General features: G+C 33.9%; 2 protein-coding genes across 2 annotated transcripts; one reads left to right on the forward strand and one right to left on the reverse strand.

The window, feature by feature from the left end:
* Positions 1-6,113: 6,113 nt before the first annotated feature.
* Positions 6,114-7,043, reverse strand: LOC145577533 (uncharacterized). Its single transcript, XM_081635021.1, has one exon. The coding sequence runs from the start codon at positions 7,041-7,043 to the stop codon at positions 6,114-6,116; it is 930 nt and encodes a 309-aa protein (XP_081491147.1).
* Positions 7,044-17,640: 10,597 nt separating this feature from the next.
* LOC145577543 (uncharacterized) lies at positions 17,641-18,114 on the forward strand. Its single transcript, XM_081635032.1, has one exon. The coding sequence runs from the start codon at positions 17,641-17,643 to the stop codon at positions 18,112-18,114; it is 474 nt and encodes a 157-aa protein (XP_081491158.1).
* Positions 18,115-25,684: the final 7,570 nt, after the last annotated feature.

Raw genomic sequence — 25,684 nt, forward strand, 5'->3', positions numbered from 1 at the left:
TCCAAATATCGTACATGGACAAAAGACACAATTCTTTTAAAAAATATGTATAGTTTGTAAAATTGTCTTCATAATCTTTGTAAAGCAGAAAAACAAAACAAAACAAAAATACACATTGAGTATTTGCCACTTTAAAATTTCTAAGAAATAATTGTATTTCTTATTGGTCTTTAATATATACTAATTTGTTGAATCCCTTAACAAATACTGAAATACCCAATGGAAATTAGAGTGATCAAATATTATAAATGCATATTTTTTAGTTTTTTACATAGTAATTATTGTATATTAATAAAGATATAGAGAGTGAGGGATAGCTCAAGTGGTTAGAGTTTCTCTCCCGGCCGATTCCAGGAGATCCTACACGCAAGAGCATGATGCATAATAAAACAGAACATACAGTTCAGAATAATGATCATGCATATAATTTCAAATTAAAGCACATACATTATCTCCATATCCTTAAAATCTCAATATGGAGTATTTAATTATGAAATCCACACATGCATAAAAGATATACATGCAGTTGTAAATTTTGCTAAAACGAACATATAAGAATATATAATGCGCATCGTCCTCTCAAGAGAGAATAATAACACGATCCACTAAGAGAATAACAACACGATCCACTAAAAGTAATGGAAAAATCAAGCTTAGCCATATTGGCAACCTTGACAAGAAAAGTGAAAAAAACTGTATGCACTAAATGTAGTTTCCCACTAGGAATTTCTGAATTCCACTAAGAGAGATTTTGCACTTTTATCAATCACAAATTCGGATTCCTAATCAATCTTAGGTATGTTAGTATGTAGTAGTACCTTCTTATGGAATTAGTGGCGCCCGAAATAATTGTGAAAATAAGCGGGTAACAACGATATATTTTTCTAGATTGGGTTTCATACTTTTATTTCAAGAGTTTCACGTCACATTTTTTTTTTTTTTTAAAAAAAAAAAAACTTTCACTTTCATTCTCATGTACTTTACGTATCAAATAATGCTTTTAGGCTGTCTGAAAGTGAATGATAAAATTAAAGGTAATGGCCCCCTACACCATTTAATTTTCGATTAAGACTCCCCTTTACCTTTATGGCTTTACTTCTTTTTCCTAATTATTTTTGTGCCAAATGTGAGGCGAGAGTAAAAAGAAAATTGTACAATATATTTTTTTAGAAATACTTGTATATGACGAGTGTCTTATAAAAATGGGGTAACTTTTTTTTAGGGATATAACCTTGTAGAGTTTTTTTTTTTTTTTTTTTTTTTTTTTTTTTCTAAAGATTGTTTTGTTATCTTTATAATATTAATTGATGTTCTTTTATAACATGTGGTAACTTACAAATATATGATGGCTAGTTTGGTAACATGTATACAAGTTTGTGTTTAGTAATGTACGGAGTAGATACTAATTCGTTCGTTAAAAATGCTATAGGTTGCCTTTTTTTCCATTAAACATAAAATTTTGCACTTTTTGAGCACAAATAAGTAAATGACTTTCTGTGTAATCTCAAATCCTTTTTTTTTTTATTGTTATTATTTTTTTTTTACAAAAATACAAATCCTTTTTATATTCCCTCATTATTATCTTCCTTCTCTATTTTTTAACTTTTCCTACCACTTTTTCCCCCTTTATTTATTGCTAGGGTTTTTTTTTCCTCCCTTTACCCACTTTGTCCACAAAGAAAAAAAAAAAAGAAGAAATAATCAATCTTTCTTTATTTTCTTGGTATCTTTAGATAATCTCTATTGATCTTCATTTTCAAGAAAAATAAAGCCAAACGAAAGAACTAACAAGCATATAAATATCATAATTGTCAAAAATAAATAAATAAATAAAATTAGTAGTGATTAATGTTTGTTTTCAATTTTCAAACAAGGAAGTTTATTTCTTATCATAGATGGCCAACACGAGAATGACTTCTATTGTAAAGTGATTTCACATTAACTCAAGATTAAAACTTTATCTATCTTCACCACCAAAAAAAAAAAAAAAAAAAAAAAAAAAAAAAAAAAACAGAACTTCATATTAGTATAGTAAAATATCTTTAATGTGCAAGCTCATTATGTTACGGCCCCTACGGGGTATCTATCTATGGAAATCACTATCAAAATCTAGATAATATAACTTGTGACCTCCAAGTTCAATCCCACCTAATACGAATGATGCTATATTTCTAGATGATCAAAGCATAGTATTTTTCTTCTTAATTTATCTGAAAAGACCCGCTTTAATTTGTTTGACATTGACATTGACATTGTGGCTACACCACCTAAAAAGAAAGGCAACTAGGCAAGAGTATAAACCACATTTTATCTATACTTATATATTAAAAAGCGTTTTTAAAAATGTTAATGTACTAAGTGTTCTCACGTCATAATATCATTCAGACCCAATCAGACATTCAACATCTTATTCTCATGTTGATGCGCAGTGTGCCACATGTACCCTTTCTCATGCCATATCATCATTCAACATCTTATTTTCGAACTAGCATCGATCGCACCATATCAATCTTCAATGGCTTTATTTTAGACTAGTGAGGTCTCGGCCTAGTGACTCGTTTGAACCATAATAATAATAATAATAATAATAATAATAATAATAATAATTTATTGTAGGTTGTATGACTTTTGTTTTTGATAATAATAGGAATAATAATAATAATAATAATAATAATAATAATAATAATAATAATAATAATAATACTTAGAGCTGTCAATTCGGATAAATGGGTCGGGTTTGAGTCGGGTAGTGTGGGTTGGGTCATCTCGGGTCGGGTCAGTACGGGTTAATGTCGGGACCTATGCGGGCCGGGTTCGGGTTGGATCATGCTTGAGTCGGGTCACGTCGGGTCATACATCTTATCGGGTTTGGGTCGGGTTTAGGTCGGGTTAATAAAAGGTCGGGTTACATTCGGGTCGGGTGAAAAACAGGTCGGGTTACATTCAGGTTTTTACGGGTTTAAACGAGTTAGGGTCCTGTTCGGGTTCGAGTCGGGTTCGGTTCAAGTCAATTATTTGCGGGTTATAATCAGGTCGGGTCATTATCGAGTTTGAGTCGGGTTCGATTCAAGTCAATAATTTGCGGGTTATAATCACGTCAGGTCATTTCCTAATCGGGTCATTCTCGAGTTCGAGTCGGGTTCGGTTCAAGTCAATAAATTTTTTTTAATTTTTTTTTAAAGCTCCAAATCAAATTGCATAATTTAAAACATTTTAAAAAATATTAAAATAAACAAGTGAATACTAAAATTTGAAAAAAAGGATCAATAAAAGGATTATATGTTTTTTTTTTGTGTACAGAGAGCCACAAGGGCGGGGGGTGAAAATCGATCTCAGGCCTTCCTGGAACCGGGAGAGAAGCTCTAACCACTATAAGTAGTTATATGGAAGTTTATTTTGAAGATAAATTTAGAAAAGAAAAAAAAAATCATTTGGCTGATTTAATAAGACAAAATCACTATCATCGATTCACCTCACTCACCTCATATAGCCTCAAATACGTTTAAATTCGGGTTAGTAATAGGTCGAGTTTAAATTCGGGTTAGTAATAAGTCGAGTTTAAATTCGGGTCGAGACAATAACAAGTCGGGTTGAATTTGGGTCAGATCAATAACAAGTCGGGTTGATTTCGGGTCGGGTTTAAATTCGAGTCGGGACGTCGGGTTAGGAACGGGTCGGGTTGACCTCGGGTCGGGTTGAATTCGGGTTTTGACGGGTTAAATCGGGTTTGGGTCATTCTCGGGTTCGAGTCGGGTTCAGTTCAGGTCAATAATTTACGGGTCACATTCGGGTCAGGTCCTCTCTAGGTCGGGTTATGGTCGGGTTCGGGTCTCAAATACTCGGGTCAACTCGGGTCTAGGGTTGGTTTCAGGTCGGGTTAGTTCGGGTTCGGGTCACCCTTTTTTTCGGGTTCAGACGGGTTAGGGTTAGGGTCGGTATTTCGGGTCGGGTCAGCTTTTGACAGCTCTAATAATACTCCCTCCGTCCCTAAATTACATTCCTCTTTCTTGCATTTATTCCTCACATAATAGAGAGAAAGAGGAATGTAATTTAGGGACGGAGGGAGTAATATTTTTAAATCTAAATTTTTTTTAGAAAAAATTGCATATAGTTACAAGTCATCTTTAACTTGATCTTTAAGGTAATGGGGTTCTAACTTTGATATTTTCTTTCAACACATTATGACTAGGAAGAACTTGAAAAGCATGCCTAGTACCAATCACCTTGCATTATCTATGGTTATATTCAGGGGTTAAAGACTTTAAGCCCCTATGAGTTAAATATAAAAAAAAAATATTAAAAAAAATCATACTCATACTTTAATACTTTTCTTCTCTTTTCTTTTTGTTTCTAGGTGCATTTTATGCCTTTTGTCATAACTCGATTTAAGTAGGAGCTCTTTTCTTTTTCGTACTTTATTTTTAGATTAGAAGTAATGAGTGATTTAGACGATATTTTGGATAGTTGCATCGTTTTTATTTGACTAGTACACAATAACATAACTATTGGTGAAGTATTCTTGAATACTACATAACGCACTTATTCTTATAGTTGATGTTGTGTGTGGAGTAGATCCAGATTTACAATTGCTAAGACTCATTTATTGTGTTGTTATTCACTACTCTCAACCTATTACATTATTATGTAAGTGTCAAATAGGTTAATTTTACCGACAATGTAACACGAGTATATTGTATATAATAGCTATGTACAAAAACTATTGTATACAAGTATAATATTCAAATGCAAAGATTTTTCGAGTTAATTTTAAATGTGAAAAATGTGAGAGTATATAATATGTACTCGTACAAAGTATATTCTCATATTATACATAATTAATCATAAGATGAAGATTATTTACATATAATAAATGGAATTTTAAACCTTTTTCATCTTTCGCTATTATAAATCAACTGGTTAATCAATAGGGAAAGGGGAAGTGGAAGGTCCAAATCAAGACAGCTAAATATTTATTAGAGATAATTAATTTAGTAATTAGGCAGCCCTTTTTTTAATTTATCTCACCCACTTTTATGGATGAGAACATTCTTAAAAATTTCTATTTTTTTACTTTTATTTCTATAACTTTTTAAAATAAAACATGGTTTAGAAAATTCCACTATAGGAACTAGTTTAAATATCACATCTTATGCCCAATATTCTAGGTAATAGTTGGAGATAATGATGTTATTACAATTGGATTCACTTTTTGTAATCAGCTCAATTGAATATATTTGGTAAAATTAGATAGTGTAAAATTTATAATGCTTGATACGAAGGGCATGTTCTCATTGATTGAACTGAGCTGAAATGAACTGAACTGAACTTATTAGAGCGGAACTGAACTTAACTAAAATGAATATTATAAGAGAAGAAATCAGGAGCTGGACTGAATTGAACTTATTAGAGCTGAACTGAACTTATTAATTAGAGTTGAATTGAAGTGAAAATAATCGTATCAGAACAGACCCTACTTGCAAGTTACAGAGTATTAGAACTTGATATTTGATGGGACTGTTTGATACAAACTAGCCACTAAAGTCGTACTCCCTCTGTCCCTAAATTACATTCCTCTTTTTAGCATTTATTCCTCACATAATAGAGAAAAAGAGGAATGTAATATAGAGACGGAGGGAGTAAATAATTTTAAAAATTTTGAGACTCGTATTTAAATGTTATTTAGTTATTGTTTGCCTGAGGTTAACAATCTTAACATACATATGCTTGATTGGCTAGACATGAGCCAAAGGTAATATTGGAAGCGGTAAGACCTCGGAAATACTCAAATACGTAGTTATAAAGTTCGAAAATCTGTTGAGCTCAAACTTCATAAACATTCACTTATTTGGAATTTAGGATCAAATAAACGAAATCAAACCATGAGTAGAAAGAAGATTACATTAACAATTTTTTCATTTCCATGAATCTTTTTTCATTTTTTTTGGCTTTCAATAAAAACAAGTAACATTTTAAATATTTACATTCAAATATAGTAATACTCATAAACAACAACAACTGAAGTCATCCCAAAATTTGCCTACCTCCAAAACTCCCAAATATTTACCGCTATCAACCACAATACATCAAACGTGACTATTAATTCCGGAAAAAATTTAAAAAGGTCGAACCGTCCGACTAATCCCATTCACATTAGCGAAAAACCCAACAAGATCTTGACGGTACGGTAAATACGATTTCATCTTTCCCGCTTCCACACCACTTTTTTTCCTCCCTCCAACCGTCACCGTTCTCTCTCTCCTCCTCCCATCTCCGCCACCACTACCACCACCGACACCGACACCGATACTTTTATGATTATTTGAGGGTGTCAAAAAGACGAAAGTATCCTTCCCATCACTATTACTCCTATGTAACAAATCTCTAAACCTCCACCTTTTAGAAGACCCCGTTGATTTACTCTTCTTCTTCATCATCATCACCTCTTCCTTCTTCTTTGGGGTCCACACGCAGTACGTACCTGGTGGGACCCCTTCGAGATCATCCGCTTCCGATGACGAACACGATGCGGCCCCATTCCCGCTCGTTTCCCTCTCCTCCAACAGCTTCCGCAGCGGTACGCGGATGGTTGTTGGAGGAGAAGTTGTAGTCGAAAAACCACAGCTACTTTCGCCGTAAACTAAATCGGTGTTGAATACTGGATACATCGGCTTTATTTGACCGTTGTCGAAGATCTGATCAGCTGAAATTGGGGATGAATTCTCTTCCCCTGTCAAAATCGCAAACTCGAACTCACTCTCCTCATCATCATCATTATCATCGTCATCGACTTCATCGTCATTGTTGTTGTTGTCGTTTTGGGGTTGAACGGTGTCGTTTAGAGGGGTATCATGAAACGCGTCGTTGAAGGTGACGGAGGAGTAATAATCATCATCAAACGGGTCGTTTTGAGATAAATTGAGCTCCTTAACAACACGAGCAGCAATATCAGCGATGTTTTCGGAGGAGTAAGAAGTGAAACTGGGTGATTGAGAGGAGAGTGAGAAAGACGCGCCGCCGATATTTGGGTGCATTTTTGTGGTCATTTTTACAGTATTTTTTAGGAGAGAGAAAATGGGAGAAGAGAGAGATTAATTTTTGAAAGGATTTGAGTGGGTAAAGTGGGGGTTTTATAGAGGGTTGGTGGATGAGAGAGAAAATTAAAAAGGTGAGGACGGCATCAATGACGCGAGACTCCCATTTCTAAACAAGTTATGATGAAATTGTTAGAATTATTACGCGGTTATGGAACTAAGGAGGTGGAATTTAGAATGACAAACCGATACTTTCTCCGTTCTATTAATATTGTAGTAAGGATAAAATTATGCATTTTGAAACACATGTTATATGTTAAGTATTTATAATTGTGTAAGATTAAAAATCATATAAGTTGATATTGTGAAAGTATTTTATGAGACGAATCCAATAAGACTTCATATGAATATATTTTGCTTAACGTATAAATCATATTATATGGTAAAACAAGAGTGATGAATAGTGCAAAAAAGTCTACTATTACGATATTAATAGAACGGAAGAAGTAATATTCGATGAATTCCTAGTTTTACTAATGTACCAACAATTTACTACACTGTTGTTGTGTAAAAAAAAATACTAAAATTTACGGAGTACTACACTCAAGTTGTGTTGTGTACTCATGTGTTTGGGTACGGATTTGTTTCCCTAAAAAAGAAGATACGAATTTGTTCATTTTATTTTTACTTATTTTATATGTTTAATTAAGGAAAAAAATAAGTGTTAATAAAGATTATATAGGATCATGAAGTTTTAAATTATAAATACAATAAATTTTAATATAAGTTCAAATAAAGTAAGAGTTAGATGAATATGACTCACCCTTAGGGTGTGACATCCTATGCTGTTACGGAATAGTTCGAACACTTAATTGGACATGTAATTTTGAGTGATAATGACCTACTAAATGTAGTCTACTAGTCTTATTGTGTTTGATCAATTAATAAATCGACTAGTAACCTATTTTGTCACCAATAAATCAAATATGCGATATTAGACAGTTTTGATAGTAATTGGAAGTTATCTGAAATGAGTTACATCCTAATGATCTATATATGTGTGTTTTGGATAGGATAAGCTAAACCTATTTGGTAGATAAATTAATTGGAGCAAAAAACGAATAATTTTGGATAGGGCATATCAAACAAACTATGGAAAGAAAAGTCTCCAACGGGTCCAACCCGATTAAACTCATGTTGAACTCTGTTCACTATGGAGTATAAATTTTTACATATAAAATAAAATCATTAAGAAAAATATTACACATAACCTTAAGGATTATGTTTAAAAAAGACAAAAATTATTAATAAAATGTTCATTAATTACATTGTTTTTCGAGTGATTTTATCTCTAAACTGATACTTAATGTTTTAGGATTTTTTATAACATTACTCAATATTTTTTTAAGAATAAAGTTTAATTTGTTACTCTGAATGTTTTGTTGAAAATGTCGAATCTTTCGAGTCTAAGGGCGTATTCTGATTTACTGAGCTGAACTGAACTTATTGAAGCTAAATTGAACTGAATATTTTATGAGAGAAGGAAATTAAGAATTAAACTGAACTGAATTTATTGGAGGTTAATTAAACTGAACTGAAAATCAGCTGAAAAGAACATACCCTGAATCAATATTTACAAATAATATGATATTGAAGTTAATTGTATTAATTAATTTTTTTTTTTTAAAAAAAAAAATCCTAGTACAATTTTCTGAAGAGTGTGTAAGGCAAGTTGCAAGAGTTACTTTTAGAAGTAGACGTCTTAATCAACGATCATATGCAAACTCCAAAACATATTGCTTCGTTTATACGGTGACACGTGGGGTTGAGATATGAGAATCAATTTGGGTGGGAGGGGAAGAGAGGATGATTATTGATTAGGTTAGAAGTTGAAAGTGTAAGGTGTAACTATTAAGGTTTATTTAATTTTATTTAATACATTAATTTTATAATTTAATTAGGGGGCTATTCACATTATGTATGAACTCAGTTTCTTTGTTTTGGTGATCCATCTAGAACATTTGTAGAACGTTATTTTTTTTTTTTGAAGAAATTTGTAGAACGTTATTTATCAAACGTTTTACTTTTATTTTTCTGCCACTTGCTATGATTTATCATCTATGAACTTTTCTTGTCATTTCTTTTCTTTTTTATTACTTGTATTATTGACAAAGAACAATTAGGTTATAAATTAAATAACATACAACTAAATAAATGTGGCGTATTATTCATACGCAAATAAGTTGTATTATTAGAATGGTTAATGTTATTTGTATCATTTTGTGGTCGATTGCTCATCATCGATCTACAACAAAAAGGCCTATAATTTTAAACATAAACAATTAAATAAATTACATGAATGTGGTTGTAAAAGTAGTAATGTAATACAGTACTGAGTAAGTTAGATAGCCAGGGCATATCCAACAGAGCTCAACAAAAGCCATAAAGCCAATGAAACAACTTAGGTGTGCAATTATGTGGGTGGTTAGGTGGAATGTGAGCTATTGAACCATGTTCATCTCATCATCCATAAATAATAATGGAAATGTTTTTAATATTATTATTAAAAATAATCACCCATAACTAGGTAGTTAAAATCATTACTTGATGAGTATCACTGATATAACTATTTAAAGGCAAGTAGGTGAAAGAATTCATGCGAGTAGGAGATTGTTGAGTATTCCACGTGGGTTCAAGTATTTCACATACTAACTAGAATTAACTAAATATAAGTATGCCACAACAATATTATAGGTGCAATCAAATTTGTAACTTGATACATTAACTTTTAAGTTCGGTGGAAAATAAATATGTTGTTGTCTCCACTTAAAGAGAAAAGATTAATTTCATGTCACGAAATATATTTAATGTTTATATACAGCCGGGATTCCGATTTGAGGCATAGAGCTAGAGCAATAGAACATAATGTGTGCAAATAGGTGGTTGTTTAGCTAGAGGTATGTAGTACATGAAGATGGTTCGATGAACGGACAACAAAAGAAATCCGTAATAACTAACGCAACATATGTTAATCATGATGCATGGGATTGGACGGTGAGCTGGCCACTAAATTAAATTTCCATGAAACTTGTAAATGGATGCAACATTAAGCTTTACCTACAACTGTTGGCCATGTCGCACGTGTGATGCCAATTGGCCAAACACTTGTAAATCTGTAATCAATGAATATATATTTTTTTTCTTTTTTTAATTTTATTTTGTGAAGACAATGAATGAATATTTCATTCGATCTCCTACTACAATTAGGGGTGAGCATAACAGGGTACCCTATAAAAATTTCAGGAACCGAAACCTGTTGCAATAGATTCTTCAAAATGAGAACCGGAACCAGAACCTGTTGAACAGGTTCCTGGAAATTGGGAACTGGAACCGGAACCTGTAGGTTTCGGTTCCGATTCAGGGTACCCTGTATTATAATATACTCACTAACTTTTTCGCGGAATTTTTAATAAAAAAACTGGTTGGTCACTAATTTATAATGTTTGCATCTTGCAAATAAGACAAACTAATAGTAGTTGTCTAACAAATTTAATATATATATTTTTATAATTGTAATTTTGATATTTATTATTTAAAAATTGAGTAAGAATTAGTGTATAATTTGAAATTAAGTGATACTTTTATCAGGTACAGGGTACCCTACAGGTTCCGGTTCCAAAAAATTGAGAACCTGAACCGGAACCTATTACAACAGGTTCTCCAGGTTGCTACCCGGAACCGGAACCTCTTGTATAGGTTCTGGTTCCGGAACCTGCGGTTCCTAACAGGTTTCGGTTTCAATTCAGGGTACCCTGATTTTTTGCTCACCCCTAACTACAATAGTATGAGTATATCCTGCGAGTCATGGAATTAGTAGGTAATGCTCAATTGTTGTTCAATGTGTATGTGTGAGACCAAATGAACTACAACGTACGCATATTGGATAAGATGGTAAAGAATAAGAGAAAGGAAAATAGTCAAGTAGTTCTAGATCAATTAAAAGTTTCGATTTCGAGTTCTAGAATACAAAAATGTTGTTAAAATATAAATTAAATATAAATTTTTAATTGGTTATATTAGATTTATACGTGATTTTTTTAAGCGTAAGATACGGAGGGCCCTCCTTATTATGAGAGGGGAGAGGATTGAACCCCCGACACTTCGGGGTGCTGGGGGGAGGATAGAGGGACTGACCATCCTTTCACTTCTTGATCCTCAGGCTTATACCTGAATACAAGGTGAGAGTATGTATGAGATTAATTGCTTGCTTTTAGGATATTTCTATCGTAACAACTACCAACATCTACTACTCAATAAAACAATTATTGAGTAATAAAAGCAATTATTGTATTTTAGCTAGGTGGGCACCAAATTAAGGTATTCATAAATTGACTTATAAAATAAAATATTGAAATTATTTGAAAATTTACTCATTATTATTGTTAAAAATAATTAAATTTATACTCCACAGCTAAAGATTTAGGATGTGTCAAAATCTTATTAAATGTTTTTAAATAATTATTTTGATTGGGTGATTTATTGTTGTTAGAGAATTATTGCTCACTTTCTCTCCATATCTATTTCATGGAAGATTAGTTTTCATTTTAAAAATAAAAGAAAACAGTGTATCCCCCGAATATTTTTTTTACAATTTTTTTTAGCCATTTTAAGCACATAAAATTAACAATAAACTATAGTTGGAATATTATTTGTTGTTAGCATGAGATATATTTTCCTAGATACAAGGATGAGCAGCTCATAAGGCTATGAAAATGTCAAAGTCAATGAAAAACGCCAAATCTTTGTCCCCAAGAAATTCTTATTGCTTGGCCAAAAAGATTTATGATGTTAATAGTTTCGACAATTATTTATTACATATATATGTCATGCATATTGCCAAACCAATAGAATAATTGAAAAACATTACTTAAAAATCTTATCGTTTACCTAATAATTATATTTGACGGCTTAATTTAGGTTTGACCTTTCTAGAAGTTCATTTTATAATTTTGCAAGGAAAATATGTGAATTGTGAAGAATGAGTCCGCAACCATACGAGAAGGATGTTAAGGAATTAAGCGACCACCTACTAGTCTTTTCAAACCATACTTCACAAGCTTTGAGTCAATTTTACACGGGTTTATATTATAACATCTTTTAAACACTAGTATTAACATAGTTAGATGGACACAAATACTCGAGAAAATGTACCGTTTCTTTAATTTGTAAAGCATGTAATACTGTAATCGTTTATATAATTAATTACATTTATTTGTATAGTACTTCGTATATATTGATAAACTAAGTGATGAAAAAGGGATAAATATGGAATAAACTCGCTCATACATTTAATCTCATATGATTACATAATACGGAGTATATTAATAACAAAAGATATTCTAGCTCAATCTATAAACATTGTCAAATTTCTTTATGGTATATTAGTAATACAAAATTTCCTAAAATAAAGTTACATATAAACAAAATAATTAAGTATAAATTAAATACGTGTAATATCTTATGTCAAGTATGAGAGTGAGGGACAGCTCAAGTGGTTAGAGGCTTAGAGCTTCCCTTCTGATTCCGGGAGATCATGGGATCGATTCTCACCCCCGCCCTTGTGGCTCTCTAAACACCCAAAAAAAAAAAAAAAATTATGTCAAGTCTTCCAGAATAGGTGTTGATCCATTCTAGGTCAAAAAGAAATTATGATTTTAAGGATGTCACTAACAGTATAATAACCCAAATATGTCATGGAATAGGTAGACCACAGTATATTTAATTTTAATTTCATGTTGATGCCATACATAGTCAAGTTCCCAACATTCCCATTTGTCCATTTATAGATGTTTCACACACACACTCACACCTTTGTGTTCAATAGTCAAACTACTAATTAGCCCCAAAATAAGTATCACTGAGTAAACAAGTGTGTGTTTAATTATTATTATTTTTTTTAATGCAATACAAGTGTAGTTTGAATCAATTATAAGTGTATAGTATGTTAATTAATTTACCTGGATAATTTTTTTTAGCGGGTATAATATTTATAATGTGTGATAACAACTTAATAAAATCCTTTCAAACCAACACAAATACACATTCGTAAATATAGGGAAATGTTTAAATTAAAACTCAAAGAACATTAGTGAGTGATTTGATGACTTCATAAGAGGTCATACAACATGCCTATCTAATCCCAAAACGAAGCAAGGGAGTAGCTATTATAATGTGTTGTGCTTGTACTTAGTAATGTTTTGGTGTTGGTTAGACACGACCTGAAAATGAATGCCCAAATCATTTTTAAAAGATAATAATCACTACACAATTCACGTGTAGCCGGAATATTTATTTTTGCGTCTGGTAATGCCTAGTACAGCGGTGGTTGAACATGGCATATGATTCCCGTCAAAAAGTACTTTTACCGGTTAGGCTCATGTTATATAGATTTATGAAGTGTTCGGTAGGCCATCGGAGTACCCTTGAAAAATGCCAAGGGTAATAGAATTAAGTCAAATACTAGAAGTCACTAATAGAGTAATACTACCTCCGTTTCGTATCATGTGCAACAAAGGGGTATTATTTGTGAGACATAAAATAATCTTTTGTTGCACATAATATGAAACGGATGTATAGTAGAATCATAATTCGATATTTGGGAATATAAAAGGAGTCTCCTTGCTTGATGTTGATGGCTACACCTATAGTTTAGAGAAAAGAAAGGGCAACATGCCAGCAATTTGGGCTAAAGGCCGAAGCGTTATCTCCTTGGCCCAATTCAATATGAAGTTGGATTCGGCTATAATTAATTGATTGGGTCCAGTTTATTTTGAATCTTAATAGTTTTAAGAAATTGTAAATTTGTGCAATTTCTTCGGTGCTATTATAAGGTTGTTGTAGAGATAAACTAGATTAGACATGTGCGTGCACGATTTAAATTTTTTTGCGGAGTATTATTATATATAAAATTAGTTTTTATCATTTGTGTAAAAAAGAGTGGCAATCATTTTGTGTTTGAAAAATATAGTGTAGATTAAAAAATAATAATAATAATAATTAATGACATCATACTTAGAAATGGAAGGAAACTTTTTAATGTGAGAATGACACATAGGATAGTTTAGACGCTGATGATTTCAGCAATATTTTGTTTTAGTAATAGTTAATAGATTGGTCATGTTGTATGATGAGTGATGCCGGTATCAAAAAGCCACTAGTCATAATGTTGGCTGATGGTGTGATTGTAAGAAAAATTATGTACTGATTTTGTGGTATGAGATAATAAAAGAGAAACTAATAACTCATTTTGGGTAATAGTTACATTAGGGGGAGGGTGGGTAATTATTACTCTCATTATGAGGATAATAATTCCTCCATCTCTCTTCCTCATGGCACAACTATTTTATTTTATTTTATGTGTAAACACGGTCTCCTACATCATCTCTAATTAAGTTGACTTTTATTACGGATGTATTACTAGGGCAAGTCAAACTAAGGCCCTGTTCTTTTGAGCTTCTGGGCAGAGCAGAGCAGATTTCAGGATAGCCGAGCAGAGTAGAGCCGAGCCGAGCAGAGCAGAGCCGATTTCAACATTATTATTAATACTATTATTAATGTTATTATTATTAATGTTGTTATTATTATTATTATTATTAATTAATTAATATTATTATTAATAATATTTATTATTATTATTATTAATTATTAATATTATTATTATTAATTATTAATATTAATATTATTATTATTATTATTATTATTAAAATTATTATTATTATCAAAATTATTATTATTATTAAAATTATTATTATTAATAATAATTATTAAAATTATTATTATTATTAATTATTAAAATTATTTTTAATATTAATAGTTATTATAATTATTCAAAATAATAAATTATTATCATCAATACAATATTAATTATTATTATTATTGAATATTAATTATTGTTGTTGTTATTATTAATTATTATTTGAAAATTAAGCAGAGCAGAGCAGAGCAGATTTCTTTTGAGCAGAGTAGAGAAGAGCATATTTGATCTGAGCAGAGCAGAGCAGGGCTCAGCAGAGTAGAGCATAGCAGAGCAGCTCTAAAGAACGGGGCCTAAGCAGGGTATTTGAAGCCATGTGGTAGGATGAGTTTGAGTGAAAAGGGGAGAGGGAAAAATTTAGATCTTTCTCTACTCATTTACCATGTAAAGGTGATGATAATTATAACGGTATTTATAGGAGATCATATTAAGTTTAGTAGCATAAAGGATTTATCTCGTCACACGATTGAACAAAAATTATTGTACAAGCAAGACTTTTAGCCAGGTCACGAGACAACGACACTAGGCATTCCAACTTTTCACCAAGGTCGCGCTGCCTTGGACAAATTTAGATAGATTTCATAAGATAAAAAAAGTTAGTTAAGAATTCTATTTTCAATCAAATTAGGATAGAATTTTAGAATAAGATTGTTAATTTAGAGTTTTATTTTCGATAAAATACCAAATAATAAACTTATAATTAGGTCAAGACAACATTTAGCGTTTCAACTTTTTGTCAAGTGTTGTAACACGTTGGATAGATATAAATAGACTTTGTAGTATAAAAGGTTAATTTAGAATTCTATTTTCTATCAAATTTGGTTTATTGTTATTTATAATTTATTTCAATAAAATAACAATATTTTATATATACAAATTAAATTATAATTTGTTTTAAAAAAAAGTTGAATTATATTTTTATCTTAAAAGACCATAAATCTCATGATCGTAACATAAAAAAATAAAAATAATATATGTATTTATATGGTGATTTAACAATGAGAGTCAGGAGAAATTAGATACTAGATTACTCATGTTTTTCGAGATACCATGAACTTACTAGATGCATCAACATGCTCAAGAATCATAGATGAGAAGTCAAAATTACTCATGTTTTTTGAGAGGGAAATCGCACGGCGGATTGGTTGGCCAACCGCGAAGGCGCGAAGTCACCAATTTAGATATTCTTAATTTTATTCCTGATGGTTTTAATAGTATTTTAGGGGAGGATGTTCGAGGTGTAACCTTGCCACGCTTAGTATCTCCGTAGACTTTGTTTTTGTTTGTTAGTTTGTAGTTGTTATTTTTGCTTTTCTTCTTCTGACTTATTTGCCTCATTTGTATCCAAAAAAAGTTCACTCACTTTGTATATCTTTGTTATTATAAATTGCAAAATAATTCGTCATATATAAACGTAAAAATTTCATCATTAATTAATAGGCATGAAAACTTTGTCATTGCTTGATTTTATATCAAGATTGGAAAGTAAAAAATTATGATTACATTAATATTTATAGACGAGGATTAAAGATTTAAAAATTATGCCTCCACTGCTAGATTTTTTATTTAAAAAAAAAAAAAGTTATTTCACTCTTTTTATGCATCAAATTTCAAGCTGAATTAGTGCTAACTCATAAATTGTACTATAATGCTTTGGATGAAGTTTTTTTTATTAAAGCAATCTTGGATGAAGTTTTTTTTTTTTTTTTTATTAAAACGATCGTTGGGTTAGGAATTTTAGGCTTCTTAGGTTTTGTTTGTAAGTGCCTTTTAGCTATTGTTTATTAATAATGAAACCTTTTTTTCCTTCTGGTCAGAAAAATATTTATACACGACACATGGAGGTGGAAGAAGTGTGTAGAAATATCTATATATAAATTGTCATATAAATCTGGAATCTTCATGAGGTTTCACCAATTTTAAATTCTTCCATATTTTTCTGCCAATAATACGTTAATATCTATATATCTATATATATCTATACTATATACTAAAATAATCACCAAAGGGGACACTTGGCACAATTTTGTAAAAAAATTTCCCTCCAAAATGTTATTTATTTAATTTCTTAAAAATATTCTACTAATAAATTCTTTTAATAAATTTTATTTATATATATATAATATGAAACACATAATAATTTAAATGATATACATTAATAAATTCAAATTTGAAAAAAAAAATGTTACTCATTTAATTTCAATTAACTCTATTTCAATTGACTATTATTATTAATAAATCTTTATAAATCCGTGCATTGCACCGAATGCACGGGGTCAAAAACTAGTATTATACTAAAGTATTTTCCAGGAATATTCTTAGATTACACATGTCAACACCACATAAAAAAAAATTCCGCCAAAAACATTGTTTTTTTTTCATTAAAAAATAAATAATTTAAAGTTAGTTATAAAGCTTGAAATTTAAAAGCAATCAATAACTAAAAATTAATTTTATCAGAGTACAAGATAAGCTAGAAAATTTCAATTTTAACATACATAATCCTATGTTCAATTTGATCAAATTGAAAAAAGAACTAAGTAAATCAAAATACAATACATATTTACCATATTATACATAATAATAATAACCCAATAAATATATATTTGAAAAATACGAGCATGGCTCGGGCATTAATTAGTTTTAGAATTATTTGGAATTCTAGGTTTACGGAATTTGGGCTACTTTAAAACCAAAAAGGTATTATCAATGTAAAATACCACTCGCAATAGCAAAGTATTACAGACCATGAATAGGTCGTCAAAGCCTCTTTAATTTTTAATGTGCAATTAATTGATGATTTACTCCAAGAGTGTCGCATTTTTTGCTGATGACAGTATTCTTTTTACGAAATCTACTTTGCAAGAATGTTCTAAAATTGCTGATATTATCAGTATCTATGAAAGAGCATCGGGTCAGAAAATTAATCTAAGCAAGACGGAGGTGGCTTTTAGCAAATGTGTGACTGCAGAAAGGAGAAGTGATATTGTTGCGACCCTTGGCGTTAGAGAGGTTGATAGGCATGAAAAGTACTTGGGTTTACTGACGATTATTGGTAAATCTAAAAAAGTGATTTTTGCATGTTTGAAGGAGCGAATATGGAAGAAACTTCAAGGATGGAAAGAAAAATTGCTATCTCGTCCGGGGAAGGAAATCTTGATCAAAGCGGTGGCCCAAGCTATCTCTACTTACATGATGAGCATCTTTAAAATTCACGATGGTTTGATTGATGAAATTCATTCATTACTAGCCAAGTTTTGGTGGGGGTGAATGGGGCGAAAAGGAAGATGGATTGACACAAGTGGGATGATCTTTGCCTTCCGAAATCAAAAGGAGGCATGGGGTTTAGGGACTTACGAGTTTTTAACCATGCTTTATTGGCTAAGCAAGGTTGGCGCTTGATTAAGGATGATAAGTCGCTGCTACATTGCATTTTGAAAGCAAGATATTTCAAGCATTCTGATTTTATTGAGGCGAGAAGGGGCTTTGATCCGAGCTACAGTTGGAGGAGTATTTGGGGTGCAAAGAATTTACTGCTTGATGGTTTAAGGTGGCGGGTTGGTGATGGCTCTCTCATTAAGGTGTGGGAGGATGCGTGGCTGCTAGATTTAGGTTCTCCGGGGGTCCCTCTGCCTATTAGTGGAAGCGGTCCGAACTTAAAGGTTAGTGATCTAATTGATAGTTCTCTAAATTGCTGGGATGATTCGATGTTGGTGTCGAACTTTAGTGCATCGGACAGAATGACTATACTTGAAATCCCCCTCCCTCATACTACCCAAAGGGACTCTCGCTATTGGTGGCCGACAAATGATGGTGTATATTCTGTGAAAAGTGGTTATTGGTTGGGTCGATTAGTATTGAGATAATATCATATCTTTATGATTTAGTAGAATATTTTCCATATATTTATCTTTCCTATTTTTCCAAAGATCCTAAGATATCTTATGATATTAGGACTTGGAATTGTATCTCTATATATTTCCCAAGTTGATTAATGAGAAATCAAGCAATTATCTTTCTAATTCTTCATGGTATCAAGAGCAGGATATTTTTCTTGATTTTTTTTCTAAACCACCATGGCTGGTGATGATGTGCCACCACCACCGACCAAAATTGAATCAAATTCACCTTATTATCTAGGTCCTCAAGACAGGCCTGGAGATTACATTACTCCTACTCGTCTCAAAGGCGACAACTTTGATGAATGGGCGGCCGATATTCGGACTGCCTTGGAAGCCAGACGTAAATTCGAGTTTCTTGATGGTACTATTACGGTACCACAGCCCCCCTGCTCAAAGTCCGATTGGACAGCCTTGAATGCTATGTTAATTTCTTGGCTTTCCAATACTATTGCCCCTGAGATTAAGTCTTCCCTGTCAAAATTTAGAGAAATCAAGCCGTTTTGGGACCATCTACAACAACGTTTTGCTCAGACCAATGGCCCTCGAATTCAACAACTCCGATCATCTCTTGCGCGGTGTGAACAGAGCAAGTCCATGGCAGTCTCTGTATACTATGGTAAATTGCACGCTCTTTGGCTCGAATTAGATCACCACGAGCCTTTAATCTCCTGCTCGTGTTGCTCGGCTTGTACGGCAGGTCGTCTCCACGAGCAACGCCGAGATCAGTCACGCTTACATGATTTTCTCATGGGTTTGTACCCAGATTACTATTCTTCTCTCCGGTCTTATATTCTTTCTCAAGATCCCTTACCTACTCTTGATAGGGCTTATCAGCTAGCCGTTCAAGAGGAGCGGGTTCGCAATGCTCGGAAGGAGGCTGCAGCGTCGACATCCGATGCTGTTGGTTTCGCCTTACGGGCTCATACAAGTGGTCGTGGTTCTATTTGCTCTCATTGCAAAAAGCAGGGACACGATTTCTCAAATTGTTGGTTCAAGGCTCCTTGTCCACATTGCAAGAGAAAGGGGCACGATCCATCTCGATGTTTTGAAGTTGTTGGGTTTCCTGCGGGTTGGACAGCAGGCCCGAAGACCGGAACGCCTGGTCAGAGCAAGGGGGGGCCTCGGGCTAATCTGACAGCAGCCGATTCTCAGTCTCCCACATCTTCTTCGTCTCAAGCTTTCACCGCCGAGCAATGGAAGGCACTGTCGGGTTTTATTGGTAATGCTAAAATTCCTGACAATCGCCTACATGGTAAGTTTGATGATTCTTGTTGGATTATTGATACCGGTGCGACTCATCACGTTACCGGTAATCAATCTTGGTTATTTGACACACGTTATGTTGAATGCCCCGTCGGATTGCCAAACGGTGACAGTGTGCTTGCTACTTTGGAAGGATCGGTCACATTGTCCGATCAAATAACTATCACTGGAGTTCTTTACGTGCCTAATCTTAATTGCAATTTGCTTTCTGTTACTCAACTCAGTGATCAATTAGAAGTTGTTGTTCAATTTAACTCATATATGTGTGCTATACAGGACCGACTGAAGCGGCTGATTGGAACGGGAATTAGGCGAGACGGACTATATTATTTCTTTGGCAAACCGACAGTGGTGCAACGGGTTTCTGCTGTTGAGGCAACGACAGATTTGGAACTTTGGCATAGAAGAATGGGGCATCCTTCGGAGAAAGTAGTTAAGTTAATTCCGCATGTTAGTAACAATGCAAGAAGTTTAAATAAAAGTTGTGAAGTATGTTTTCGTGCTAAACATTCTAGAGACAAATTTCCCTTGAGTGACAATAAATCTTCTAGAATATTTGAGAAAATACATTGTGATTTATGGGGTCCATATCGTCATGTTTCGTCTTGTGGGGCTCGTTATTTTTTAACCATTGTTGATGATTATTCAAGGGCTGTTTGGATTTATTTGTTGATCGATAAAACCGAGGTTTTTCAGATGTTTATGGCTTTTGTTGCTATGGTTGATAGACAATTTAATCAAACCATTAAAACTATTCAAAGTGATAATGGTACCGAATTTAATTGTTTGATTGATTTCTTTACTGCTTCTGGAATTATTTTTCAAACTTCTTGTGTGGGAACCCCTCAACAGAATGGGAGAGTTGAACGAAAACATAAACACATTCTTAATGTTGGGAGAGCCTTGAGATTTCAAGCCAAATTGCCTATTTATTTTTGGGGTGAATGTGTTTTGGCTGCCGCTCACTTAATAAACCGTACTCCAACTCCTCTTCTTCAAAACAAAACCCCATTCGAAATTCTTTTTAATAAACCCCCTTCCTTTAATGCCATTCGTACCTTCGGTTGCTTGTGTTTTGCTCATAATAAAAAGACTAAAGGGGATAAATTTGCTAGTCGGAGTCGAAAGTGTGTATTTTTGGGGTATCCATTTGGGAAGAAGGGTTGGAGGTTGTATGATCTTGAAACTAAAGAATTTTTTGTGTCTCGGGATGTCAAATTTGTGGAAGAAATCTTTCCGTTTGATAGTCCGGATGACATTAATATTGATGTGAGTATGCATGATGTGTCAGATGATGTTCATGGTGATTTTTTGGACATTTTTGAGGGTGTCGAAGCATTTGAAGGCACTGAGGCAGCCCCCTCCGCAACCCCCTTGCGGCACCATGATGCTGGCCACAGGGGAGCTGCGGAGTCTCCTGCCCAGCACGTCGAACAACAGCACGGAGCTACTGGCGAGGTTGCACAGCAGCCCGCTGCTACTGCCGAGACTGCTGAGCCACAGCAGCAGCGTGCAGGGTCACAGCAGCCCACAGAGCAGCCGCATAGTGACCCGCAGCAACCCCCCACTGTCATCACGTCTCCCGTAGCTCAGCAGCCAGCTTTGGGACGTGGTTTTCGAGACAAAATTCCTTCAGTTTTGCTCCGTGATTATGTAACGCACTCGGTTTTTGCCAATAGTCCGTCTCCGTCTCCGTCTTCCAATCACTCTTCAGGTACTCCTTATCCTTTAGCGCATTATATACATTGTGATAAATTTTCTGTAAATTATCAGAAGTTTATTTCAGCAGTTGTTCAAACCAAGGATCCGTCCACCTTCAAAGAAGCTATGCGATATGAAGGATGGAGAAAATCCATGAATGAAGAAATTCAAGCATTAGCGAATAATGATACTTGGACTTTGGAACATCTTCCTCCGGGTAAAAAGGCTCTGGGTAGTCAATGGGTCTATAAGACCAAGTTTCTTTCTAATGGCGAGGTTGAACGTCTTAAATCTCGTTTGGTGGTCTATGGCAATCATCAGAAAGCAGGTGTGGACTATGATGAGACATTTTCTCCGGTTGCTAAGATGACAACGGTTCGCACTGTTCTTGCTATTGCGGCTGCCAAGAATTGGGAAATTCATCAAATGGATGTTCACAATGCTTTTCTTCATGGTGACTTGGATGAAGAAGTCTACATGAAGCTTCCACCTGGCTTTCAGAGTTCGGATCCTTCATTGGTTTGCAGATTGAGGAAATCCCTTTATGGTTTGAAGCAAGCTCCTAGATGTTGGTTTGCTAAACTCACCACAACCTTAAAACAGTATGGTTTCACCCAATCTTACTCTGATTATTCCCTATTTACTCATACTACTCGTAATTCTCAGATTACTGTTTTAGTATATGTTGATGATCTCATTATTTCTGGGAACGATTCCGCTGCATTGTCTGTGTTTAAGGCTTATTTGTGTGACTGTTTTAAGATGAAGGATCTAGGTCCGCTGAAATATTTTTTGGGAATTGAGGTGGCTCGTAGTTCTGCAGGTGTATTTTTGTGCCAGAGAAAATATACTCTGGATATTATTTCTGAAGCAGGCTTATTGGGGGCTAAGCCTAGTGGCTTTCCCATGGAGCAAAATCACAAATTAGGCCTAGCCACAGGCGCCCTTCTACCTGATCCAGAGTCTTATAGGCGTCTCGTTGGTCGTCTAATTTATCTCACTGTCACTCGTCCTGATTTAGCTTACTCAGTCCATATTTTATCTCAGTTTATGCAACAACCCCGTAGTGAACATTGGGATGCTGCAATGAGGGTTGTTCGATACTTGAAAGGGACTCCCGGACAAGGTATTTTATTGAGCTCTGATTGTGATTTACATCTGCAGGGTTGGTGTGATTCAGATTGGGCTGCTTGCCCTCTGACTCGTCGTTCTTTATCTGGTTGGCTTGTTTTCCTTGGAAAATCTCCTATTTCTTGGAAAACAAAGAAGCAACCTACTGTTTCTTTCTCTTCTTCAGAGGCCGAGTATAGATCCATGTCTTCGTGTTCTAAAGAGCTCAAATGGGTGAAGGCTTTGTTGTTGAGTCTTGGTGTACAACATCCAAAGGCAATTAAGTTGTTTTGTGATAATGAGGCGGCTCTGCATATTGCGAAAAATCCGGTTTTTCATGAACGGACAAAGCATATTGAGATTGATTGTCACTTTGTTCGTGATGCAATCACAGATGGGTGGATTTCTACATCTCATGTTCCGACTTCTTCACAGCTTGCGGATATTTTTACAAAAGCTCTTGGGAAGGCACAGTTTGATTATCTTCTTTCCAAGTTGGGCACTTTCGATCCTAGTGCTCCAACTTGAGGGGGGGTATTGAGATAATATCATATCTTTATGATTTAGTAGAATATTTTCCATATATTTATCTTTCCTATTTTTCCAAAGATCCTAAGATATCTTATGATACTAGGACTTGGAATTGTATCTCTATATATTTCCCAAGTTGATTAATGAGAAATCAAGCAATTATCTTTCTAATTCTTCAATTAGGCAGGTTAAGAGCTTGGGATTTATTCCATGGGGATAGCACAAACTCTCTGTGGAAAATTATTTGGAGTGTTGGGGGACCACCCAAACTCAATCATTTCTTGTGGACAGCGTGTAAGGTCTCTTTGTCTGTTATGAGTGAGTTGAATAGATGCCATATTAGAGATTCTAGCAGGTGTCCTAATTGTGGTAGTGATGTGGAATCGATTATACACTCTTTGTTTGATTGTACATACGGATTGAGGGTGTGGAATAGTAGTGACTTTGGAGACCTTATTGCGGATAGATTGGTGTGGATGGCCAGTAAGGTGAGCAAGGAAAGGCTGAGTATCTTTGCGCCTTTATCATGGGCCATATGGCATTGCATAAATACGCACATATTTGAGGGTTTTGCTGGTATTGATGCAGTAAGGATGGGAGTTGGCTTCGTGAAATTGTTCTATGACTATTGTGCTTACAATGTAAAGGTTCTGCCATCAAGTAATGGGGCAGCTCCTGCTCTGAGAAGTTCATGGAGTCCTCCTCCTGGTGGTCGTGTGAAGATTAATGTTGACGCCCATGTTCAGCAAGGTTGTGGTATTAGCTTTGGTGCCGTGATCAGAGGGACTGGGGGTCAGATTTTAGTGGCTGCTGTCAAGCATCTTGAGGCTCGTTGGGGCCCTGAAATGGCTGAAGCAGGGGCTGCTCGATTTGGGGTGGAGCTTGGTCGAAGAATGGGGTATGAGGAGGTGATCTTAGAGTGTGATGCGTTGCAAGTAACTCGGGCAATTCAGACGAGAAAGAAAGGTGCTGCTCCTATATATTTTTCTAATCTTTGAAGACATATTTAGAATGAGTTCTTTATTTAGTTTTTTTCAATGTAAGTATGTTAAACGAGGAGGGAATTCTCTAGCTCACTTAGTTGTACGATGGGCTACGAATCCTAACTCGGAAGTTGTGTGTACGAACTCTTTTCCCCAAAGCCTTCAAACTTTGGCGGAGATTGATTTAATATAATCATGCTTACTTGTTTTCAAAAATATATATATATATATATATATATATATATATATATATAGGGAGTGGATCATGTGAAAACAAGGCTTAAGCTGAAAACTAAAAACATTAAATCCTGACCGTATATTATGATCTGATGGCTAATATATCACTTAACTGAATTTATTGAGCGTGATATTATATACGGAGTACTATGCAGATATAATTGTACATTTTCTCTCTCCTCACCCATTCTAGAATTTTGGAGTACGATTTTGCGATTAATTTGCTACAATTTTATCTGCGATTGTTGTGATTCAACTTGTATTTAACTTCCAGAGTGTTGTAAGTTTATCCGCCTCTTTTTCTGTAATTATTTTTCGATTTTGGTTAGGTTAACTATCATGTTAATTTGATTTTACTGGTTATCGTACTTATCGATCAATTTGTTTTTCGCTGTTAATCGATTTGTTTCTTTCCTTTGATTGTTAATCAATTTGTTTGTCGATTGTTCAATTCCTGCGATGTTTAGATTCTTTGCATCAGTGTGAATTTTGTTAATTTTTAGTGTAATTCTGCTAAAATTTTAGTTTTGCAGTAGTAGTTTTGAGTTGAATTTTGTGTAATTTTGCTTGATTTTGGTAGATTAGGTTGTAAGCGTAAGTTTTTCTCGATACTCTTACTCATGTTGTTCTTAACCTTATTTGGAGCACATTTTTGTGTTTGTTGCCAATAATATTATGATCTTAAGCAGCAGTGAGAAAACAAAGGTTCTGTTGAAGTTGTGGGTTGTCAAATATATATTTCAGAGTACTTTGCATATGGATTGTATTGTGTTTGTGTTTGTGTTTGTGTTGAGTATAGGAGGAGAAAGATTAGCATGCCTAGGTTTTGGGTAATTATGTGTGATTCAACTTAATGGTATGGCATTCTTTGAGATTCATTTCATTTGGAATATTGTGTTGCGGTGGTTATTGTGATAACTGATCATGTGAAATGGTGGAGGTTGGTTGTGTATTTGAAGGTTGCGAGGTGGATGAACTACATGAATGGCTAGGCGAATGAAGGTGGCTCGTGGTTGTTGCGGGAATGCGTAGCTACTATATGTATATAGCCATCTTTATGTAAATATTGTAACATTGATGTAGTTAACTTATTTTTATATATATAGTGACCTT

Source organism: Chenopodium album, chromosome 2, assembly GCF_948465745.1.
Source record: "Chenopodium album chromosome 2, dcCheAlbu1.1, whole genome shotgun sequence".
Classification (NCBI taxonomy): Eukaryota; Viridiplantae; Streptophyta; class Magnoliopsida; order Caryophyllales; family Amaranthaceae; genus Chenopodium; species Chenopodium album.